Genomic DNA, 19,412 nt, shown 5'->3' on the forward strand with positions numbered 1-19,412 from the left:
CTTCTTAATTATTCATGACAGCTTGTGCTTTTCATTGTCAGACTAATATGGACAGACCACAAACACTCAAGCTGTAAGGCCGCATCTGCACATGGCACACAGTATTTAGCCTTTTATGAAGGGTTATGTGTTTGTTTCCATGATCCATGGGGTTTGTTGTATGACTTTCCCTGTGATGCTGTCAGAATACAGCCAACCTGGTTGGTTGCAGCAAGCATTTTTGTCTGGAGATCTTTACGAGAATTGGAGAATGGCAGACTTTGTCTTTTATCAGTGGAGTTTGTTCCCATTCAGACACACCGCCTATATCTGTGCTGCCGCGATTGCCTATCTTTAAAATCCTTCGGATTACCGGCAGGGCTAATGGTTGAAATAGACAGGGTAAGATATGCTATCCATATGTCTGCATTCACACCCGGGGATTCCGGAAGAGAGAAATCCTCTTCATTTACATTGTTTATATAAATATGATTATCTTTATAATGATATAACAAATTGTGATTATACTATATTATATGAAATTACAAATAGCGTATCGCAAATGTAACAACATTAAATAACGTACTGTTTGCTTCTTTCCATTTTAAATATGCAAACTATAAAAATCATGCGTCTTCTTACATTTTGTATCAGATTTTTTTCTTTTATCTTGAGCTGGTGAGCCAAATGAGAGAAACCCTTCTTTTTTCCCTGGTCTGGCGGCCACTCCCACTCCTCCCTCTGCTCGCAGCGCTTCATGCCCTTCTCTGAGCATTTTTAAAATAAAACATTCTGAGGTAGACTTGAACTGAAGGTGGGGAGTTTCATGACCCTTCAAGAATACACATGTTATGATAGATGATGATGGTTGAACATCATTTCACCCATATTTATTATCAATAAAGTAATTTGAGACGTTAGAAACTTATTTAAATGCTTTGTGTCATTTTTGTTTACTTTATTTCTTTGTTTTTTTTTTCATTTTGTCCAAATCATTTTCTCTATTTTACACTAAAATATGACGCCTTATATTTGACCTGTACATACAAAATATTGCAATGTTTAATATTGCTCCTAGTCTGATGTATGAAAAGATTAACGATAAGTAGGATAACTGTAATAATTAAAACAAGAGTTTTAGCTTTAAGTTATACATCATACAAGCAATTTGAGAGTTGCAATTCAACAAAACTGCAGACTGAAAAAAATTATAATAATATATATTCTAAAGGTGCTGTTGACATATTTCTAAAGGTGCTGTTGACAACCAAAGAAACCATATATGAAAAGAAACCAAATCTAATTAGGTAACTAATGAAGTTATGTGTAATAAAATTACACAGGGAAAAAGTATTGAACACAAGAAGAAAGGGTTGTTAAAAGACAGTGAAAGCCCAGACAGCAGCTGAAAACTCTCTAGCTAGTTAGTGAGCAACCCTCTGTCTTCCCTTCCTCAAAAATAAATATTAGCTGCTTCAGTTTAATATCTACATTAGCAGGGTAATGAAAGAACCATCCACAAATAACAATTTCAACATGTCAAACATTACTTTTTTTTTTTTTTTTACTCAAAAAGACACATTATACATCATGTATTAAATGTTTCCTTACTCCCTTTTAGTTTTGATTGAAAAAGTTCACTCTGATACAATTGCCAGCAGTGTCTCCTACTGCACTTTTCTGCACATTTATCAAGGCCAAATTAATTTGATCATACAAGAAAAGAACTGGTTAAAGTGCTATGAAAGCTATTTTCAGTTCAGCTTCTTTTTTGTCTTAAAAAAACTGTCTGTAAAACACATTGTAGTACTTGATCATAATGAGAGAGCAAAAAGTAATAACGTTGCTGAAATCTCTATGAAATGTGCATTAATTATTGAGGACCTGCATTGCTGGCACAGTGATTCAGAGTAGCTTCTATTGGAGTGATTGGCATTTTACCAAGCCTATGCTTCCTCACACAGTATTGCAAATGAGCGGGAATAGAAAGAAAGGAGAGATGGAGGAAAGGAAGGGAAAAAAGTGTGTAATTGGCTGAGTAATTATTTTATGACAGTAATAGTTAATTCTTTGACAAGTTGTTATCTTTTAATCATAGTTTTTATATTTTAATCATACTGTTTTTGTGGAACTAATTTCAAATGCAATAAAAAGATTAAACAAAATTACATAAAAAAATAAAAGAAAAAAGAAACCAGTGTAAGTTTGCAACATAACATGAATGTGTATGTTTATTTTTTAGCGTTTAGCCATGCTAATACCCTCAAAAAAAGATGTGTATGAATCATTTCCTGCCAAGAAGGTCACTAAAATACAGCGCACAAATTCAAAGGACTCCATGCTCGTGTGACCATTTTCAAATGCACATTCAGTGGTTTATAAACACATCTAACATAATTCACAAATGCATGAGTAAAGTAATCCAAGAACTTTATATATACATAATTGTGTAAACATGTTAGATGTATTTAGGTAAGATGCTTATCTTTGAGCATTTTGGAAATAGTTTTGCTTTATACTTTTGAATTGATGAATTGTTTTGAATTTATGAATCGGAGTTGTGGATTTATGAATTTTATAAATGCAAATGGTTTCCCAGTGCTGGCTTGCAGCTTAAAGAGCATGTGTAAAAACATATGCTGGATAAGACCCCTGATTAATAAAAGGGACTAGGGGAGCGCAGGGCACAAAGTAATGTGAGGGAAAGTGTAACACAGAGTCTTAAGGTATTTACTCAGAGTTAACCATGGTATGCTTCCGAGGTTTTCACCACAGTGCTAATTATTGAAAAGGTTCGGCAAAATTTGGATGAGAAACCCATGAGAAACCATTTTTGCATCCTAAAAACATTTTATTATTATAGTCGATAGTTTTTTATTTAAAAAAAATTATAATCTGTGAAAGTAATTAAAATCTTATGTTGCTGTGATTACCGTCTTCTAGGCCATTTTGAAAGATGTAAAGAGACATAGTGACGACCAGCCAGTTTTGAGGAAAACACAACACAGCGGGGTTAGTTGTAACAGGGTTTTACAAATTAGCCACACAATGTTGGACACCTATTAAACAAACAAATTATTTTTTGAATTTTGAGTGTAATGTTGGGAACTTTTTATATAAAAACATGATTTTAATAGAAAATATAATTTTAATAAAAAATATATATATTATTGCTAATAATGCAAATAATTTATTATAGGATAATAATGCAAATAAATGTAAATGTATTTATCCAATAAATAAATAAACATGCTGTGCTATGTAGTATAATACAAATTGAGGTAAGTACTGAGGAAATATAGCTCCTATTTGAAGCAAACTGGATTTAAATTAATTGTGTCAAATCTGCCTTTTTAAGCATGTTACAACTAACCCTCTGTCTGTTACAACTTCCCCTGAAGGTGGGGTAAATAGTACAATTTTTTCTCCTGGCACTTTTGTCAATACTGCACAGAAACCATAGGTCTGGCGATCATACAACCTGTGCTCATTTGTAGGTGAGGCTTGTATGCTGTTAAAAAAAATAAATATGGTTTGTCTAACCCAGGGGTGTCCAAACTCAGTTGTGGAGGGCAGTTTCAGCAAAGTTTAGTTCCAACCCCAATCAGACACACCTGGGCTATCTAATCAAGCTCTTACTAGGCTTTCTAGAAACATCCTTGGAGGTGTGTTAAAGTAAGTTGAACCTAAAATCTGCAGGACACCGGTAGGAGCGAGTTTGTACACCCCTGGTCTAACCCCATTACTTTGTTCATTATTTGGCCAAAACCAAAAAGTGTTACTTTGTGCCCCACTTTCCCCTAAACCGAAAAGAAAATGAATGAATGAATGAATGAATGAATGAATGAATGAATGAATGAATGCAAATGTATTCTTTTTGAGACTGATCTGGCTTCTTATGAGTTAACAAGGTATTTTCTATGAATGAAAATACTTATGCGACAAACAAGTAAAAAAAAACAAACATTCAGTTTGTTTTTGTTTTTTTGGCAAAAACTTGCCAAGTTACATTTCACTGGTTTAACTAACATTAAACAAACAAAGTGAAAAAATTTTAAAGTGTTTTGAAAATGAACATGTTGAAAATGTTTTCAATATGAACTGAAACACTTGCACATTAAATAAAGCAAAACATACATACCATACAGCTGTCAACCACAAGAGCAGGTGAATCTGGCTTTTTCCATTAGAGTTTGTAATCCATAACTGTGCAGATTTAGAGAAACACTGTGCTATTTTCAAGTTGATTTCGCATTTCTTTAGAGAGAAGTATTCATGTTTATTTCCCACAAACTTTTGCAAGTCTGGTCTGTCGCCGATGTCGTTCATTCATCCACAAAGACAGATGGCGCGCTTTAGCTGACACAACCCTGGAAGTCTTTAGGTTGGATTTAAAGGGATAGTTCGCCCCAAAATTAAAATTCTGTCAATTATTAACCCTTTACTTGTTTCAAACTGTTATGAGTTTTTTTTTTCCTTCTGGTAAGCACAAAAAAGAAGGTATTTCAAAAGATGTTGCCAATTTGTAATCATTGACTTCTTGTTTTTTTTATTACTATGGACATAAATGGTTACAGGTTTTCAGCATTCTTCAAAATATCATCTTTTGTGTTAAGAATTAAGGAGCTCATAAAGCTTTGGAAAAAGGAAGATATGTTGTCGAGTAAACAATGATTAAATTTTCATTTTGGGGTAAACAAAATTTGTTTAAAATTTTTTTTTATATCAGATAAAGTAATGGGGGGGGATTGCAGCTGGGAGGGCATCCGCTGTGTGAAACATGCTGGATAAGTTGGCGGTTCATTCCGCTGTGGCGACCCCTGATTAATAAATAGACTAAGCCGAAAAGAAAATGAATTAATGAATTTTAATGTAAATAAAAAGTTATGAAATGTTTCTTATAATATGTGGAATTATTTTGTTATCTATGGGTTAACCGTCCATACATGGTATGTTGCATTTAATTATCTAGATTTAGCATAGTTTTTTTTTCTGTCTCAGAACCCACAGGTTAAGAATGGCACAATCACAGTCTATTTAATATTTTTCACGGTTTTGTTGCAAAACCTCTGACACTCATAATCAAGATACAACATCATTTCAAGACATATCTCAAACACAGCAATTGCACCGCCTCAAGGAAATATTGAATTTACAATAACAGTGTGTGTGTGTGTGATTTATATTTGATTATGTTTGCCCTTTTATTTTTGTAACTCACAACAGTTTGAATCATTTTAAGATAATACAACACACCGTGTGTTTCTACAAAATACAGTAAACTGAAATCACTACTGTGGACTAGAAGGAGAAAATCTACTCAAATAGCCCAAGCACTGTAAATTCATTATGAATGTATTAACACGACACAACGCGTATGAATAAACAAATAAATAATGCATAAGGCAGTCAGTGCTTCGGGCCATGCTTTTGATAGAATCCAGCAACATCTGTGATCACTTCAAGACTCTAAAATGACTTGAAATAGTTTATCACACAATCATGTTTATTTCCACAACAGTGTGGCTTACTTTGGACCTGTATAACACCCAAGGCAGAAAGCATACAGACAAATACTGTTTGTCTAGTCTGTTTACTGTAGGAGAGATTTGTGTGCTGGCATGCAAGTGGGTTGTTGGCTCTGCGTTGCATTTTCACATGTGACAAAAATTTATATAATTAGTATTGTCATAATTTAAAATGTAAATGGTTAAATTTTAACTTGTCTTCTATTGACCTCTTGTTTTAAAAACGGCTGTAATCTTTTTACATTTTTTTAGCAAAATCTCACAAATGTCCTATATGGTGTGAGTCTGTGACTGTCAAAATAAATCACAGTTTAATACATTAAAAATAAAATATTTAATAAATAACTGCAGGGCAGATTTTTCACGAGGCCAAATAAACAACAATCTTCTTTGTTCATCTAAATATTTCTAAAACATAGAAACTTCATACATTTTGTTACTGAAAGCCATGTTCTTTGGTGTGACGCTACACTTACCGGCCACTTTATTAGGTACACCTGTCCAACTGCTCGTAACGCAAATTTCTAATCAGCCAATCACATGGCAGCAACTCAATGCATTTAGGCATGTAGACATGGTCGAGACGATCTGCTGTAGTTCAAACCGAGCAGAATGGGGAAGAAAGGGGATTTAAGTGACTTTAAATGTGGCATGGTTGTTGGTGCCAGAGGGGCTGGTCTGAGTATTTCAGAAACTACTGATCTACTGGGATTTTCACGCACAACCATCTCTAGGGTTTTACAGAGAATGGTCTGAAAAAGAGAAAATATCCTGTGAGCATTTCTGTTCAGTTCTCAAACAGAACTGGCCTTGTTGATGCCAGAGGTCAGATGAGAATGGCCAGACTGGTTCAAGCTGATGGTTCGAGCTGAAAGAAAAGCAACAGTAACTCAAATAACCACTCGTTACAACCCTGGTATGCAGAAAAGCATCTCTGAAGGCACAACACATCGAACCTTGCGGTGGATGGGCTACAGCAGCAGAAGACCATACCGGGTGTCACTCCTGTCAGCTAAGGAGTGAGGACTGAGGCTACAATTCGCACAAGCTCACCAAAATTGGAAAAACGTTGCCTGGTCTGATGAGTCTCTTTCTGCTGCGAAATTCAGATGGTAAGGTCAGAATTTGGCATCAACAACATAAAAGCATGGATCCATCCTGCATAACGGTTCATGCTGGTGGTGGTGTGATAATGTGGGGGATATTTTCTTAGCACACTTTGGGCCCAAGTGTCAGAATTTGGCATCAATTTGCCATCTTCTGATGGCTACTTCCAGCAGGACAATGCACCATGTCATAAAGCACAAATCATCTCAGACTGGTTTCTTGAACACGACGATGAGTTCACTGTACTCAGATGGCCTCCACAGTCACCAGATCTCAATCCAATTGAGCTCCTTTGGGATGTGGTACTAGTAATGTGTACATAATAAAGTGGTCGGTAGGTGTATGTGCTCATTTTAAAACTCAATTTCACTGAAAACCCCATTTAAGTTCATGTGACAAAAGCCTGTTAAATTTTTTTTTTTTTTTAGGTTTTTCTGAAGTTTTGTTCAAGACACTTCTATATATTAAAAATGTCCGACAAGTTTGACAAAACATGGAAAAAATATAAAAATATTATTCATTATTTTATATAAGATAAATCACTATATGAAAAAAGTGTCCAACAATGAAGATGAATCCCTCTCATGCTATTTTTTATGTTATTAACGCTTGTTTTTCTTAATTTTTGCTATGTTTCACAATAGAACATTTTTATGTTACAGTTCAGTAAAAGTAAACAACAAAAAAAATACTGAAAGAATTGAAAATATTAATGACCCCTTATATTTTCCTCAAACATCAGATTTAAAACTATATATATATATATATATATATATATATATATATATGACCTTTTGTTCTTCAAAATGTGACTTTGGACCAGAAAAATTGTCATAAGTGTACATTTTTGCAAATTGAGACGTACTGTATACAGTAACTAAAAGTTGATCAAAATAAGCTTTTCATTGATGTATGGCTTGTAGGATAAGACGATATTTGGCAGAGATGCAACAATTTAAAAATTTGCAATCAGAAGGGTAAAGTAAATCTAAATATTGAAAAAACCATCTGTTAATTTCTGTAAAGATCTTATCAATAGATATTACTAGTCAAATATTCATATTCAGTCAAAATGTACAAAATATCATAATTGAACATGATCTTCACTTAATAAACGAATGATTTTTGGCATCAAAGAAGAATCATTTTCACTTCTATAAAGTGACATTTAAAGGCTTACCTAGGTTATTTATGTTAACTAGGCAGGTTATGGTAATCAGGCAAGTTATTGTATAATGATGCTTTGTTCTGTAGACTATCAAAAATAAAAAAAGCTTACATGGGTTAATAATTTTGTTCTTAAAATGGTGTTAAAAAATTAAAAACTGCATTTTTTCTTGCCGAAATAAAACAAATAAGACTTTCTCTAGAGGAAAAAATATTATCAGACATACTGTGAAAAATTCTTTGCTCTGTTAAACATCATATGGGAAATATTTAAAAGAGAGAACAAATTCTTAGGGGGGCTAATAATTCTATCATCAACTGTATATATGTATTTATATATATATATATATATATATATATATATATATATATATATATATATATATATATATATTACCCAAATGTATTTTGCCCATTTAGTGTTTTTCAAATAATCTCCAGATTTCCAATAATGAAATGGCAATCATCATATTTGTCAACTCAGTACTTGAGTCAATGTGTATTTAGATACAATATACAAGGCAAACAGTTCTAATGATAAATGTAAAAAAATATATGCCATTTTACAATATAGTTACAGTACCATGTGACAAACAGTGTGGGAGAAATACAACAGAATTCTACAGCATAACACATTCTCTTCACCTATGCAGCACGATACGTGAGATGTCCATTGTTGTTGTAATGTAGTATTAGTACAAGTAAATTACAAATCAAGTACAGTACAATGCCAGTCAAGTTTAAAGTAGACACTTGAAAACAAGTCAGAAAGCCTAAAACCGACTAACACGCTGCGGCATTCTTTCTTAGCTCATGCATGAACAATTAGTTATTCATTTGTTTTATTAGGAAGACAAAACCTTCCGATGTTTTCATTTGTAACAGTTTATTACACGCCCAGCCCTCAAATTCAGCTGGCTGACTTAAAAAAGAACCTGTGCTTCTCTCACAAGAAAGCATTACAAAACTATCGAAAACATACTGTGACATTAAATAGCCATAGAAGTCTGCATCCAAAAAAGACCATCCACAAATACAATTGGGAAAGAGGTATTCCAATGAACTAATAAATAAATAAATAAAATTAAATAATAAACTGCATTCTGACAATATAAATAAATGTATTGCAAATAAATGTAAACGTAAACACAATAGAAGATTTTCTAGCCTGAGAAATAGTGAATGTAATGGCTTCTTGATAACCATGGCAAAGGTAAGCTGAAACACACAGGTCAAAAGTTTGGAAAGATTAAGATTTGGTCATGTTTTTCTGATAGCGTTTATTTCATAAAAATAATATAAAAACAGCAATGTTGTGTATATTCACCGTAAAAAAAAAATCCTTTCTTCATGTTGTCTCAAACCAAATTAATTACGTTAACTTAATTGTTTTGGATTGAACATAAATTTAATCAATGATTAAGTCGTCCCCAAAAAACTCAAGAATTTTGTTGATTCAGCTCATTTTAAGTAAGTAGTATGAACAAGCAGCAAAGTTTTTTTTTGAGCGTTCAATAAAATCTTTTCAGTGTGAATATGTTAAATTTATTATGTGTTAAACTTTATTATTGGTACTTCTAATATATCACTGATTCCACAGATGAAAATCAGAAAAATCAAATCACTGCTGAAAATTCACCACCGAATCACATTAATGAATTCAAATTGAAAGCATTTAAAAAAAATTATATGATTCAAAGTATTGTTGTTTCCATTGTATTATTAACCAAATGGGGTATATGCACACAGACTTTTTTATTTCAGCCAACCAGCCAGCCAGTCTTTCCATTATATACTTGCCACGTTTAAGGTCTGATTCTTTAAAAATCAGCAATCTTCACTGCCTGATAGATATACAATATAAAGTGGGTCTCAGACCGTACAAGCAGCCCTGCATCAACCCTTGTGTGCTGTTCAAACTGACTTTCCTTTTGTTATGTTCATGCCTGTTTTTGCCGCATTGACTTCCATTATAATGTCATGTTTTGATTGTGAAGCCATGACACCAAATAATCATGCATTCTTGATTGTTGGTGTTTTTCCCTGTTGGGAAGAGGTAAAACTTTTCATTTTTACTGTTGATCATCAGTTGGCAGCATTAAACCTTTAGACAGGCCTGTGCAAAAACAAAAAACTAAAAAAGTTTCTACACTTCATATAACCATATCCAGAAACTAGATTTTTTTTACACAGCAACTAATGATCAACAGTAAAAAATGTGTAAATGTATCTGTTCCCAACAGGGACAACCAGAAACAATCAAGAATGCATGATTATTTGGTGTCATGGATTTGCAATCAAAAAATGTGGGAATAATGGAAGTCAAAAGCAAAACCAGCCATGAACATAATGAAAGGCAAAGAATTTCCCTAAAATATACGTCAAAATAAGATTTGTCACCAAAAATCATACCATTTGCTGAAACACAGGGACAGTTGTGGCCAAATTAAGACTCAATGTCATCCCAAAGTGGATTAAAACATTCCAAACAGCACATACTGTAAGAGTTAAATTCCATTTCCTGCACCATGCCTTTAAAATGTGACAGTTTAATTTACCCCAGTATTTTCAATGAAGTTTTTACGCTCACCTGCTAATCCTGATGGCGTTAACAGTTACACAGACTTTTATCTTGTTTTACGCTTGAACAACTAGGTGAATGTATTGTAATTACTGTACATTACAACATTGATACTGTAAATGTAACCTAATGAAAATGAAAATAGTCACATTAAGCTTTGACCAGAAGCTTAACATTGGCTGAAAAACAGCTCTGCATATATCCCATTGTGCAGCCAAGAAGAAGTAGAAGAAGCTTTTTTTTTTCCAAAAATATCTTTAAAATTGTCACCTTTCTGAACTTCTGACCAGTTTGCAAAACACTTTTTAATAATGTCAATATTATATCTTGGTTGTAGGCAAGATGATAAATCATGCAAAATACAGAGTATTTGTTTTAATGATACTAGCTTTGTCTGAACTACTGTACAATTACAAAAAGCCTTTTGTCTTATAGCCTGTCTTAAAATAAAGAAAAACAGGAGATAAACATTCTGCAAGATCACAGAGTCGTGTAAACAGTTGTCATATTATTGCATTGTTCGTGTGACACGTTCAGTCTAATAAGAGTAATTAACCAAGCCTCTCAAAACATCTTGTGACAGAGTCATTTGGGTAAACAAAGAGTAAACTAATTATCATAGTGAGTGACAGATGCGTACTCTCACACAATGACAAAAGACGGCATTTAGATGGAGCGTCCAGCAATATCAGTCAGGGTCTGCACTAGGGGTGGTTGTTGCTGGTGTAATTTTATGGAGGGAATGAGCCAAACGAAATCCAATTTACCCTGGTAAAATTGCTCTGAGCAAAAGATAGGAGGGAAATAGTGAAAAGGGGAAGGAGGTTTACCTCATTTGTCACTGTACTGTCCAATCACAACACTTCACAAGATGGCCGAATAGCCACACTGTTCCAGTCTGCGCCTCAGAGGAAATGCACAAACAACATAAAACTTCACCCTTTTGGCCCAAGGTTGATTGAATAACATTTCTGTTATCATTCAGTGGGGAGAAAGTATGAAATGTTGCTCAGCTGATTCCTGCCACAATACAATGTATATTCAAGGCAATATTGACCCTGTGTTGGCGGAAAGGAGACCAGGATAAGCAAATATTTTAAAAGTGCAGAGGAAAAGAACTGAAATGAAGGGCTCGCATTTCTGCTTCGAGCAACTTTTTGCACTAAAGCAGGGTGTTTCTGTGAGTAAAAACAAAAACGGGAAAAAGATACAATGTGAAAAATCACTTCCGTGCACTGTATTTTTGTATTGTTTTTCAGTTAGAAAAAAAAGAAAACATTTATTTGAAGCAAAATTAAGAATTAGGTTTTAAGAAACATCTTACTTTAAATGGTTAGTTCACCCAAAATTTGACAATTCATTCATTCATTCATTCATTCATTCATTCATTCATTTTGCTTTGGCTTAGTCCCTTTATTCATCAGGGGTATCCACAGCAGAATGAACCGCCAACTTATCCAGCATATTTTTTACGCAGTGGATGCCCCTTTCAGCTGCAACCTATCCCTGGGAAACACATATACAAACTCATTCACATTCCGATGCAGTCTGATGCTTTATCTAAAATTCCATAGCTACCCTAATTATATGTATTCTCCTGTCACAAAAAAAATCAGTTTTAGTATTGCTTCTATCACAAAGCAGTCACTAAATATGCAGGCTTGTAACCAAAGGGGGTTGGGTGGTTCGGAAGATCCTCCCCTTATTGACAAAGGTCCAGAATTTGTCCCAAAATAAGCTAATTTGTTCTATATTGATGGCTATGCCATCATAAATAGTAAAAACAGCCAATAGAAAAAGGCTTTAGGACCAAGTGGGATCCTCTCTTGGGTGTAGCTTCGGCTTGACTTCAGCTAACTAGTTTTGGCCAATGCAAACAAATATTTTTCATGAGACCAACATCCAGCTGTGCAAGAAAACATGCTATCGGACATAAATGAAGTCATCTTTCACCACTGTTTTGTTTTTAAGTAGAGAAAATATTTTAGTAACTTTTATTCTAAATCTTTGAATGACTTTTTATTGAAATGGACAAATTATGACTGAGGAAAATTGAATGTGCTGGCCAGTTTGTTATTTGCCTAATAAATGACAATAGGCAACATTTTTTAATTTAAAACTTTAACAGAGTCCTATATTTTTTCTAATGATGTATGGTGTAATTAATTTGCATTTTAAAAATAATCTATTATAAATCTTTAGGAAATATTTGGAACATCAGAAAGTGTGGATATGATTACCATTCGACAAGCAAATTAAGCTAAAAATAGTGCATAAAATGTCACTAAAATGCTGTATTTAAATCTCATAACTAAATAGAAAATGAGGTGAATAACTGCATAAGGTCCACTTTTTGAGAAAAAAATAACCACCCCTTTCACCAGGCTGGCTACGAGCCTGATATGTAACCTTGACTACCACAACTTTCCAGCATGTATTGTCAAGATCACAAGTAAATTTCACAATATAAAACTCGACTACTGAAATACATTGTCCAATTTGTTTGGAATGGTTTTCAAAAACATCAAATGATACCCAATTTATGAAGGTTAATCAAAATATGTGAGGATAAAAAAACAATAAATAACACAAACGCAACATGACGAATGAACACTGACAGTTAACAAAATAATAGATCTACAGTATAATTCAAGTGAAAAAAGATCATTGAAAAATAATTTTATTAGCATAGATGAAATGAGGCAAAAAAAAAAAAAACTAACTAAAAAGGTTTATGAGTCTTGCACCATGTGTAATTCTCTATGTCTATAAGCTGGTTTCTACTTCTGCGTGGACTGATCAGTGTGACCCACGGCGCATGCCTTGCCATGCATTTATACTTCTGCATGTTGTTAGTGTTGCACTGCAATAACACTTCCAAAACGCTAGCTGGCAGTGAGGTTTTTATGTTCCTTTGTGTCGAGTTTCTTCCCTAGTGTTTTGTTTTTTTCTGAACGCTACCTTAATGTACAAGTAACTAAGGCCATACTCACACTAGGTACAGTTGCCTCAAACCAGGCCAAAGCACGCTTGTCCCCCCTCCTGTCTCCCCCATTGGCCCGCACTTACACTATCATCAAGCCTGAGCATGCTTACGTCATTGATGCGGCGCTGTTCAGTAGAGAAGTGCTCTCGCTCAGCACAGTGGATATTTCTCTAGTTATATTGTTTCAGTCGTTTGATATGTGGTGACACGCAGTCAGATTTTTCGCCGAACAGATCCGCCACTTTTAGCGCTCATAAACAATTATAAAGCCCTCGTGCTGCAGGAATGAGGAGGTCTGCTGAAGGTGCGCATCTGTCGTGCAGTGAAAGATTTGCGTCTTTAATCTAGGGCAGTTTGCGTTCACTGAACAGTAAGAATGATTAATAAATCCATATGAAACAGTCCCTTAAAGTCACGTCTCGCTTTCAGTTTCAGCTTTGGCGCGTTTTGCACTCACACTACAAACATACCGCGCCAAAGCCCAAGTGAACCGCGCTCAGGGCCACCTCTTCCAACCGGGCCAGGGCCGGCCAAGTGAACCGTACCTGAGCCCGATTCAGCACACTCACACTTTTCAAATGATGCGGGAAACGGGCCTGGGCACGGTTCGGATAGCATAATGTGAGTAGGCCCTAAACCTCTCTCATTCTGGAGCAGGAACCGGTGGATGCAACAATTTTAATCATAAGGTAAACACAAAACAAAAGTTTCCATCTTGAGCTTCTTCATGGGACTCAACACTTGTAAACACTCGCTCCAACAGGTTCACACAGCTCTCACCACTACCAAGCCGACCAATCACAAAGCTTGTGCTACTCGTCATTTAAACTTTTGTGAGGTGAGCATCGGCGTCTGCCATGGTGAGGGGTATGCGACTGCGCAAAGGCTACAACGGACCATACAAGTACACTTGATGCAGAAGTATAAATCAACCTTAACACACACACACACACACCCACGCTATACACTAATACAGACATTTTGGCTGATATTGACATACCGATAAGTCAATAAATAAAAAAATGAAGCCTGAATACTAAAACCAAAAACAAACAAAAATACAGTGGACTACTGTTTTTACTTTAAACCGTAACTTAAGAAGATATGGAACAAAAATAACAAATTCAAGGACAAAGATCTTTCCTTTCCCAAAATCATTTGAAAACATCTAGGTATAAAAAATTCCTAAAGTACCAACATCTTGCCTTTCCTCTAGCGTAAACTCTTCTAAGATGTAGAATGATTGCGTGTGATTTGAAATAGTCCATAATTCATTGCTCCGTATTGATAACATTAATTCCAATATGGTTGTTGATGTATCGTGTATCACTAACGTGTATATTTATGAAGTCTTTATTGTGTGAATATTTGATGTCAGAATGCCAAAACTGTCTGAGTTTGATCCTATACTGCCTTAAGATGCACCGGATGAATAAATAAAGATCTCTCAGGTAAGAGCGAATAAATAATTTAGGAATCAGAATAAATAAATAGATAAATAAACATATGCTTGTGCCTTTAGCTACGCTTCAAAAAGTCTTCATTGACTGGCACCTTGTGTAGTCCAGAGGCTTATACTTCTAATGATAAGCCATTCCTTCTGATTGGCTGTTACCACAATGCGAACGCACTCGATATCAAACGCTATCTTGTGGTCCACATCGTGAACCTCAATGTTTCCATTTTTGAACTCTCCTAAAGTTATATAGGAGGAGCACTGCCTTCCCTTTTTGGTTCCTATTAACTTCTCTCCAACTTCCAAAGCTCCATGATGCAGAATATCATTCTGGCGATCATCGGTTCCCGTGATGATCTTGATTTTACTGATTTTTGTCGCCTTGTTGAATACTATAACATAAAAGTCCCCGGTGGACGGTGCCTTGCCCCAAAAGTACTCGTCCACGCTACTGTATGCTTTGGCAGCATCATAGCTCTCAAATACATTTATGTTTGTGTACAAACTAGCAGGTGGGTTGTCTGGGATATCGAGAGAGTCTTCCTCGAAGTCATCGTCCTTGAGTTTGTTCTCTGCCCCCTTATACGAGGAATAGTAGCCCATGTGTTGGAAAAGCGAAGGCTTGAAGCGAATCGCATCCTTCTGGGCCAGGAGGCCTCTGAAATGGATAAGAAGCCAATCACAAGGCATCTCCTGATAGAACATGAGCAGAAAATGAGCAAGTCTAGGAAGGTCTCGTGAGTGGTACAGCTTTCCTATGTAGCCCAGTTTGGAGAACTCCAGCATCACCCAGTATGAACCCTCCCGGGACGCCACAACTTTCTTTAGGGCGGTGAGGAAGTTTCGGGAGCAGCGCACATCGTCCTCCAGCATCATGTAGAAGTCTGATAGATTGGTGCAGAAGTTGAGCAGAAAGGCGTAATCTACGTTTTGTTTGGACCTGAAGCGAACTCTATCCTCAGGATCATTGTAATTTCTCTTCAAACCATCCAGGGATGGGTAGTACTCCTCAGGTGCATGGATTACAAGCAGCCGTCCCGCAATGATATGGTGGCCGAACTTTCTGGAGATTTCTTGAACTAGGCTCTCACACCACGCAAGGTCGAAATCTGCCAGGTGGACAACAACAATGATCTCTTTGAGCTCCTCATAGCTTGACTGGTCGAAAATAGACTTAATGGTCTCCAACAGGTAATTTCCTCGTTTTCTTTTCACAGATGACAATCCAATGGTGAGATACTCTGCAAAAGAGCACAGGAAATCATTGAGCAAGCGAATGCTATTGATTTGACACATTGTCTATAAGGTGAATACAATCCAGTACAAACACAGAAAAATCTTTAAATCTGTTTGAAAAGCAAGCCCTTACAGAAAATACACATGAGCTTCACAGGTGCCAGTATTTTGATTTACGAATGTTTAATGTACCAGAAAATAAAACAAATACGGAGGAAGATTTATCTATTTTTTTGCTTTAAATTGTACATTCTTAATTTATACTTCCCTTTAAACATATTTTCCCAGTGAAAATTATATATAAATATTCTAACAACAAGATGCCTTTACTTGAACCAAAATTAAGTAAAACAGTATTTCGTAACCTATACGTGTGTGTGTGTGTGTGTGCGCGCGTGTGTGTGTGTGTGTACACACACACACACACATGTATGGGTTATGAAATACTGTTTAACCTAATTTTGTAATTTACTTAATTTTGTTATATGTAATTTCTTAATTTATGCATAAACCTTACTCGTTGTATGCATTGTACGAACCAAGAAAATGGTAATGCGATAAATTTATTTATTTTCTGTCAAGTCAATGTATCAGATTTGTATCAGAAAAGACAATTAACTAAATGCACTTGATATGCAAAAAAATAAATGAAAAAATATTTATACATAGTATATATACACTCACCGGCCACTTCATTAGGTACACCTGTCCAACTGCTCGCTAACGCACATTTCTAATCAACCAATAACATGGCAGCAACTCAATGTATTTAGACATGTAGACAAGGTCAAGATGATCTGCTGCAGTTCAAACAGAGCATCAGAATGGGAAAGAAAGGTGATTTACTTGACTTTGAACATAGCATTGTTATTTCAAAAACTGCTGATCTACTGGGATTTTTACGCACAACCATCTCTAGGATATACAGAAAATGGTCAGAAAAAAGAAAATATCTAGTGATAGGCAGTTTTGTGGATGCAAATGCCTTGTTGCTGCCAGAGGTCAAAGGAGAATGGCCAGACTTGAAAAAACGTTACGTGGTCGGATGAGTCTCAACTTCTGCTGCAACATATGGATGGTAGAATCAGAATTGGGCATCAACAACATGTAAGCATGGATCCATCCTGCTTTGTATCAACGGTTCAGGCTGGTGGGGAGGTCTACTGGTGTGGGGGATATTTTCTTGGCACACTTTGGGCACATTAGTACATTAGTGTCAACACCACAGCCAACCTGAGTATTGTTGCTGACCACATCCATCCCTTTATGACCACAGTGTTCCCATCTTCTGATGGCTACTTCCAGCAGAATAATGCGTCATATCATAAAGCGCGAATCATCTCAGTCTGGTTTCTTGAACATGACAATGAGTTCACTGTACTCAAATGGCCTCCACAGTCACCAGATCTTCACCTTTAAGATGTGGTGGTATGGGAGATTTGCATCATGGATGTGCAGCCGACAAATCTGCAGCAACTGCATGACGCTATCATGTCAATATGGACCACAATCTCAGAGGAATATTTCCAGTACCTTGTTGTATCTATGCCATGAAGGATTAAGGCAGTTCTGAAGGTAAAAGGGGGTCCAACCTGGTTCTAGTAAGGTGTACCTAATAAAGTGGCCGGTGAGTGTAGGTAAAAAATGCCATTTTGGTGTCTGCATCAGATTATATTTAAAAAATTTTATTTTTATTTTTGTGAACACATGCACATTACATGTAGTGGCTACCGTAATGTTTCAAATAGGATTTGTAAAAAAAAAAAATCAGCTTTCAGCCACAACTTATTCTAACCTGTGCTTATCAAAATATCTAAAAATAATTAGTGATGAAAAACACTGGGATCTATTTAAATGCTAGATCATAAAACATGTTTTTTGCAGCTGTATTTTCTACTGCTTGTTTAGAAATCGTTGACAGCATGTGTATGTGGCAAATATCAAAATAAAAAAGCAAATGCAGTCTTACTCTTTCTGGGTAAAGGTGTTCCTGCGAGGTACCGATAAGTCACATTGATTGTTCCAGAAAAATTGGTGATGTCTTTAAAGGTGTGAACATATCGCTCTGAGTTCAGCGGATGCATTGAGGTTTCTCGCAGCTGACGTTTATCTTCCTCCTGAAACACATGACATTCAAGACAGACAGATCGCAGCATAAGCTTTGAGCCTCAAAGCTAGAAAGAGTTTTCTAATACAGGATTATATGTACATGAGATGCTAAGACTCCTCTTGCATCTTTAAGTGTAAGCGCTGCAGGTCATTATTTTTAGATTTGCCAATTTTCCTGCACACTCTTGTATAATCTCATTAAATCTAAATGATGGCCTTTGAATAATTAATTGTACACACAATATTACTCACACAACTTATCTAGTATTAAATGATAGCATCGTTAATATACCTCAATGTCTTTTTAACCACACATGAACTGTTCACACTTTTTCTGTCTGTGATAGTGTTTGTATTTCAATTAAATGGGGGTTATTTAGAAAAGTGACTCAGTCAAAACGGGTACAACTTTTGAATAATTCAACAGACAAACACACGCGACATGTTATGATCACAAAGTTTTGATCATAAAGTTGGCCTCATGAATAATAAATGAGTCTCTTGCATTTGGACTGCCTCTACATCATGCAATTTTAAATAGGCTGCATCGTGAGCTCCGATAATTATACATGCGCAACACATCACCGGCAGCCTTACACGCAACATTTGGTAATTAAAGCATATAAACAAAATAACTTTTCAGCACAGAGATAATTAATGCTAACTCACACACAAACAGCAGTAGTCAAGTTGTTGTGAAGCCCACTATTGTCTTGTTATCTGCTCCAGTGATGTTGTAAATAAATTGACCTTTGTAATTTACCTGCTGGATCGCAACAGGTAAACACACTCACCAGCACGTAGCCGTCCTCGATGTAGAGATTTATGAAGAGCAGGAAGGTAATGAGAGCCACCAGGAAAGGAATGGTGGACCGTTTTCGGAAACACCTCATCTTATCCAGGTACTTTAACACCAGTCTCATGATGGAAACAATTCTGGTGTAATCTGGCAGAAAACAGAAAAAAAAAATACTGCATCAGGATGTATCATTAGTGTTAAGTTTGACAGATGATGGTCTGAGCACGGACCCCGCTATGCTTTTTTGAGCTCGATATAATTGTGACATTCAAAATAAAAAAACAAAAATGCGACCTGAGACAGAAAATTACTGCGGTATGTGAAATGAAGTCAAAGTTTTACAGCTGAAATGAGAAACTAGCCAAGTTCCTCAATTTGATTTGATGCAGAGCTGCAATTTGAAGATGAAGACAGGGAAGAAATAAGCATGCTGTAACTATCATTATACAACGGAAAGGCAAGTG

General features: G+C 35.6%; 1 protein-coding gene and 2 long non-coding RNA genes across 6 annotated transcripts in view; all 3 read right to left on the reverse strand.

Moving 5' to 3' along the window:
- Positions 1-4,345, reverse strand: part of LOC147832795 (uncharacterized) — a 34,789-nt gene extending 30,444 nt beyond the window's left edge. For all 3 annotated transcript variants that reach the window (XR_015514899.1, XR_015514898.1, XR_015514897.1), the window contains exon 1: positions 4,121-4,345. This is a non-coding gene — a long non-coding RNA (uncharacterized LOC147832795). The remainder of the gene's footprint in view (positions 1-4,120) is intronic.
- The window catches only part of LOC148679549 (uncharacterized), a 225,324-nt gene that overhangs the window by 105,098 nt on the left and 100,814 nt on the right, over positions 1-19,412 (reverse strand). The window lies entirely within an intron of this gene.
- Positions 8,253-19,412, reverse strand: part of mgat4c (mgat4 family member C) — a 219,345-nt gene continuing 208,185 nt past the window's right edge. For both annotated transcript variants that reach the window (XM_087293088.1, XM_087293089.1), the window contains exons 3-5: positions 18,944-19,095; positions 18,010-18,157; positions 8,253-16,045 (exon numbers count right to left, since the gene is read on the reverse strand). In XM_087293088.1, coding sequence (XP_087149214.1) covers positions 14,889-16,045; positions 18,010-18,157; positions 18,944-19,072 — 1,434 coding nt within the window. In that variant the 5' untranslated portion in view covers positions 19,073-19,095 and the 3' untranslated portion in view covers positions 8,253-14,888. The remainder of the gene's footprint in view (positions 16,046-18,009; positions 18,158-18,943; positions 19,096-19,412) is intronic.

This window comes from Danio rerio, chromosome 18 (genome assembly GCF_052040795.2).
Source record: "Danio rerio strain M-AB ecotype USA chromosome 18, GRCz13ab, whole genome shotgun sequence".
NCBI lineage: Eukaryota > Metazoa > Chordata > Actinopteri > Cypriniformes > Danionidae > Danio > Danio rerio.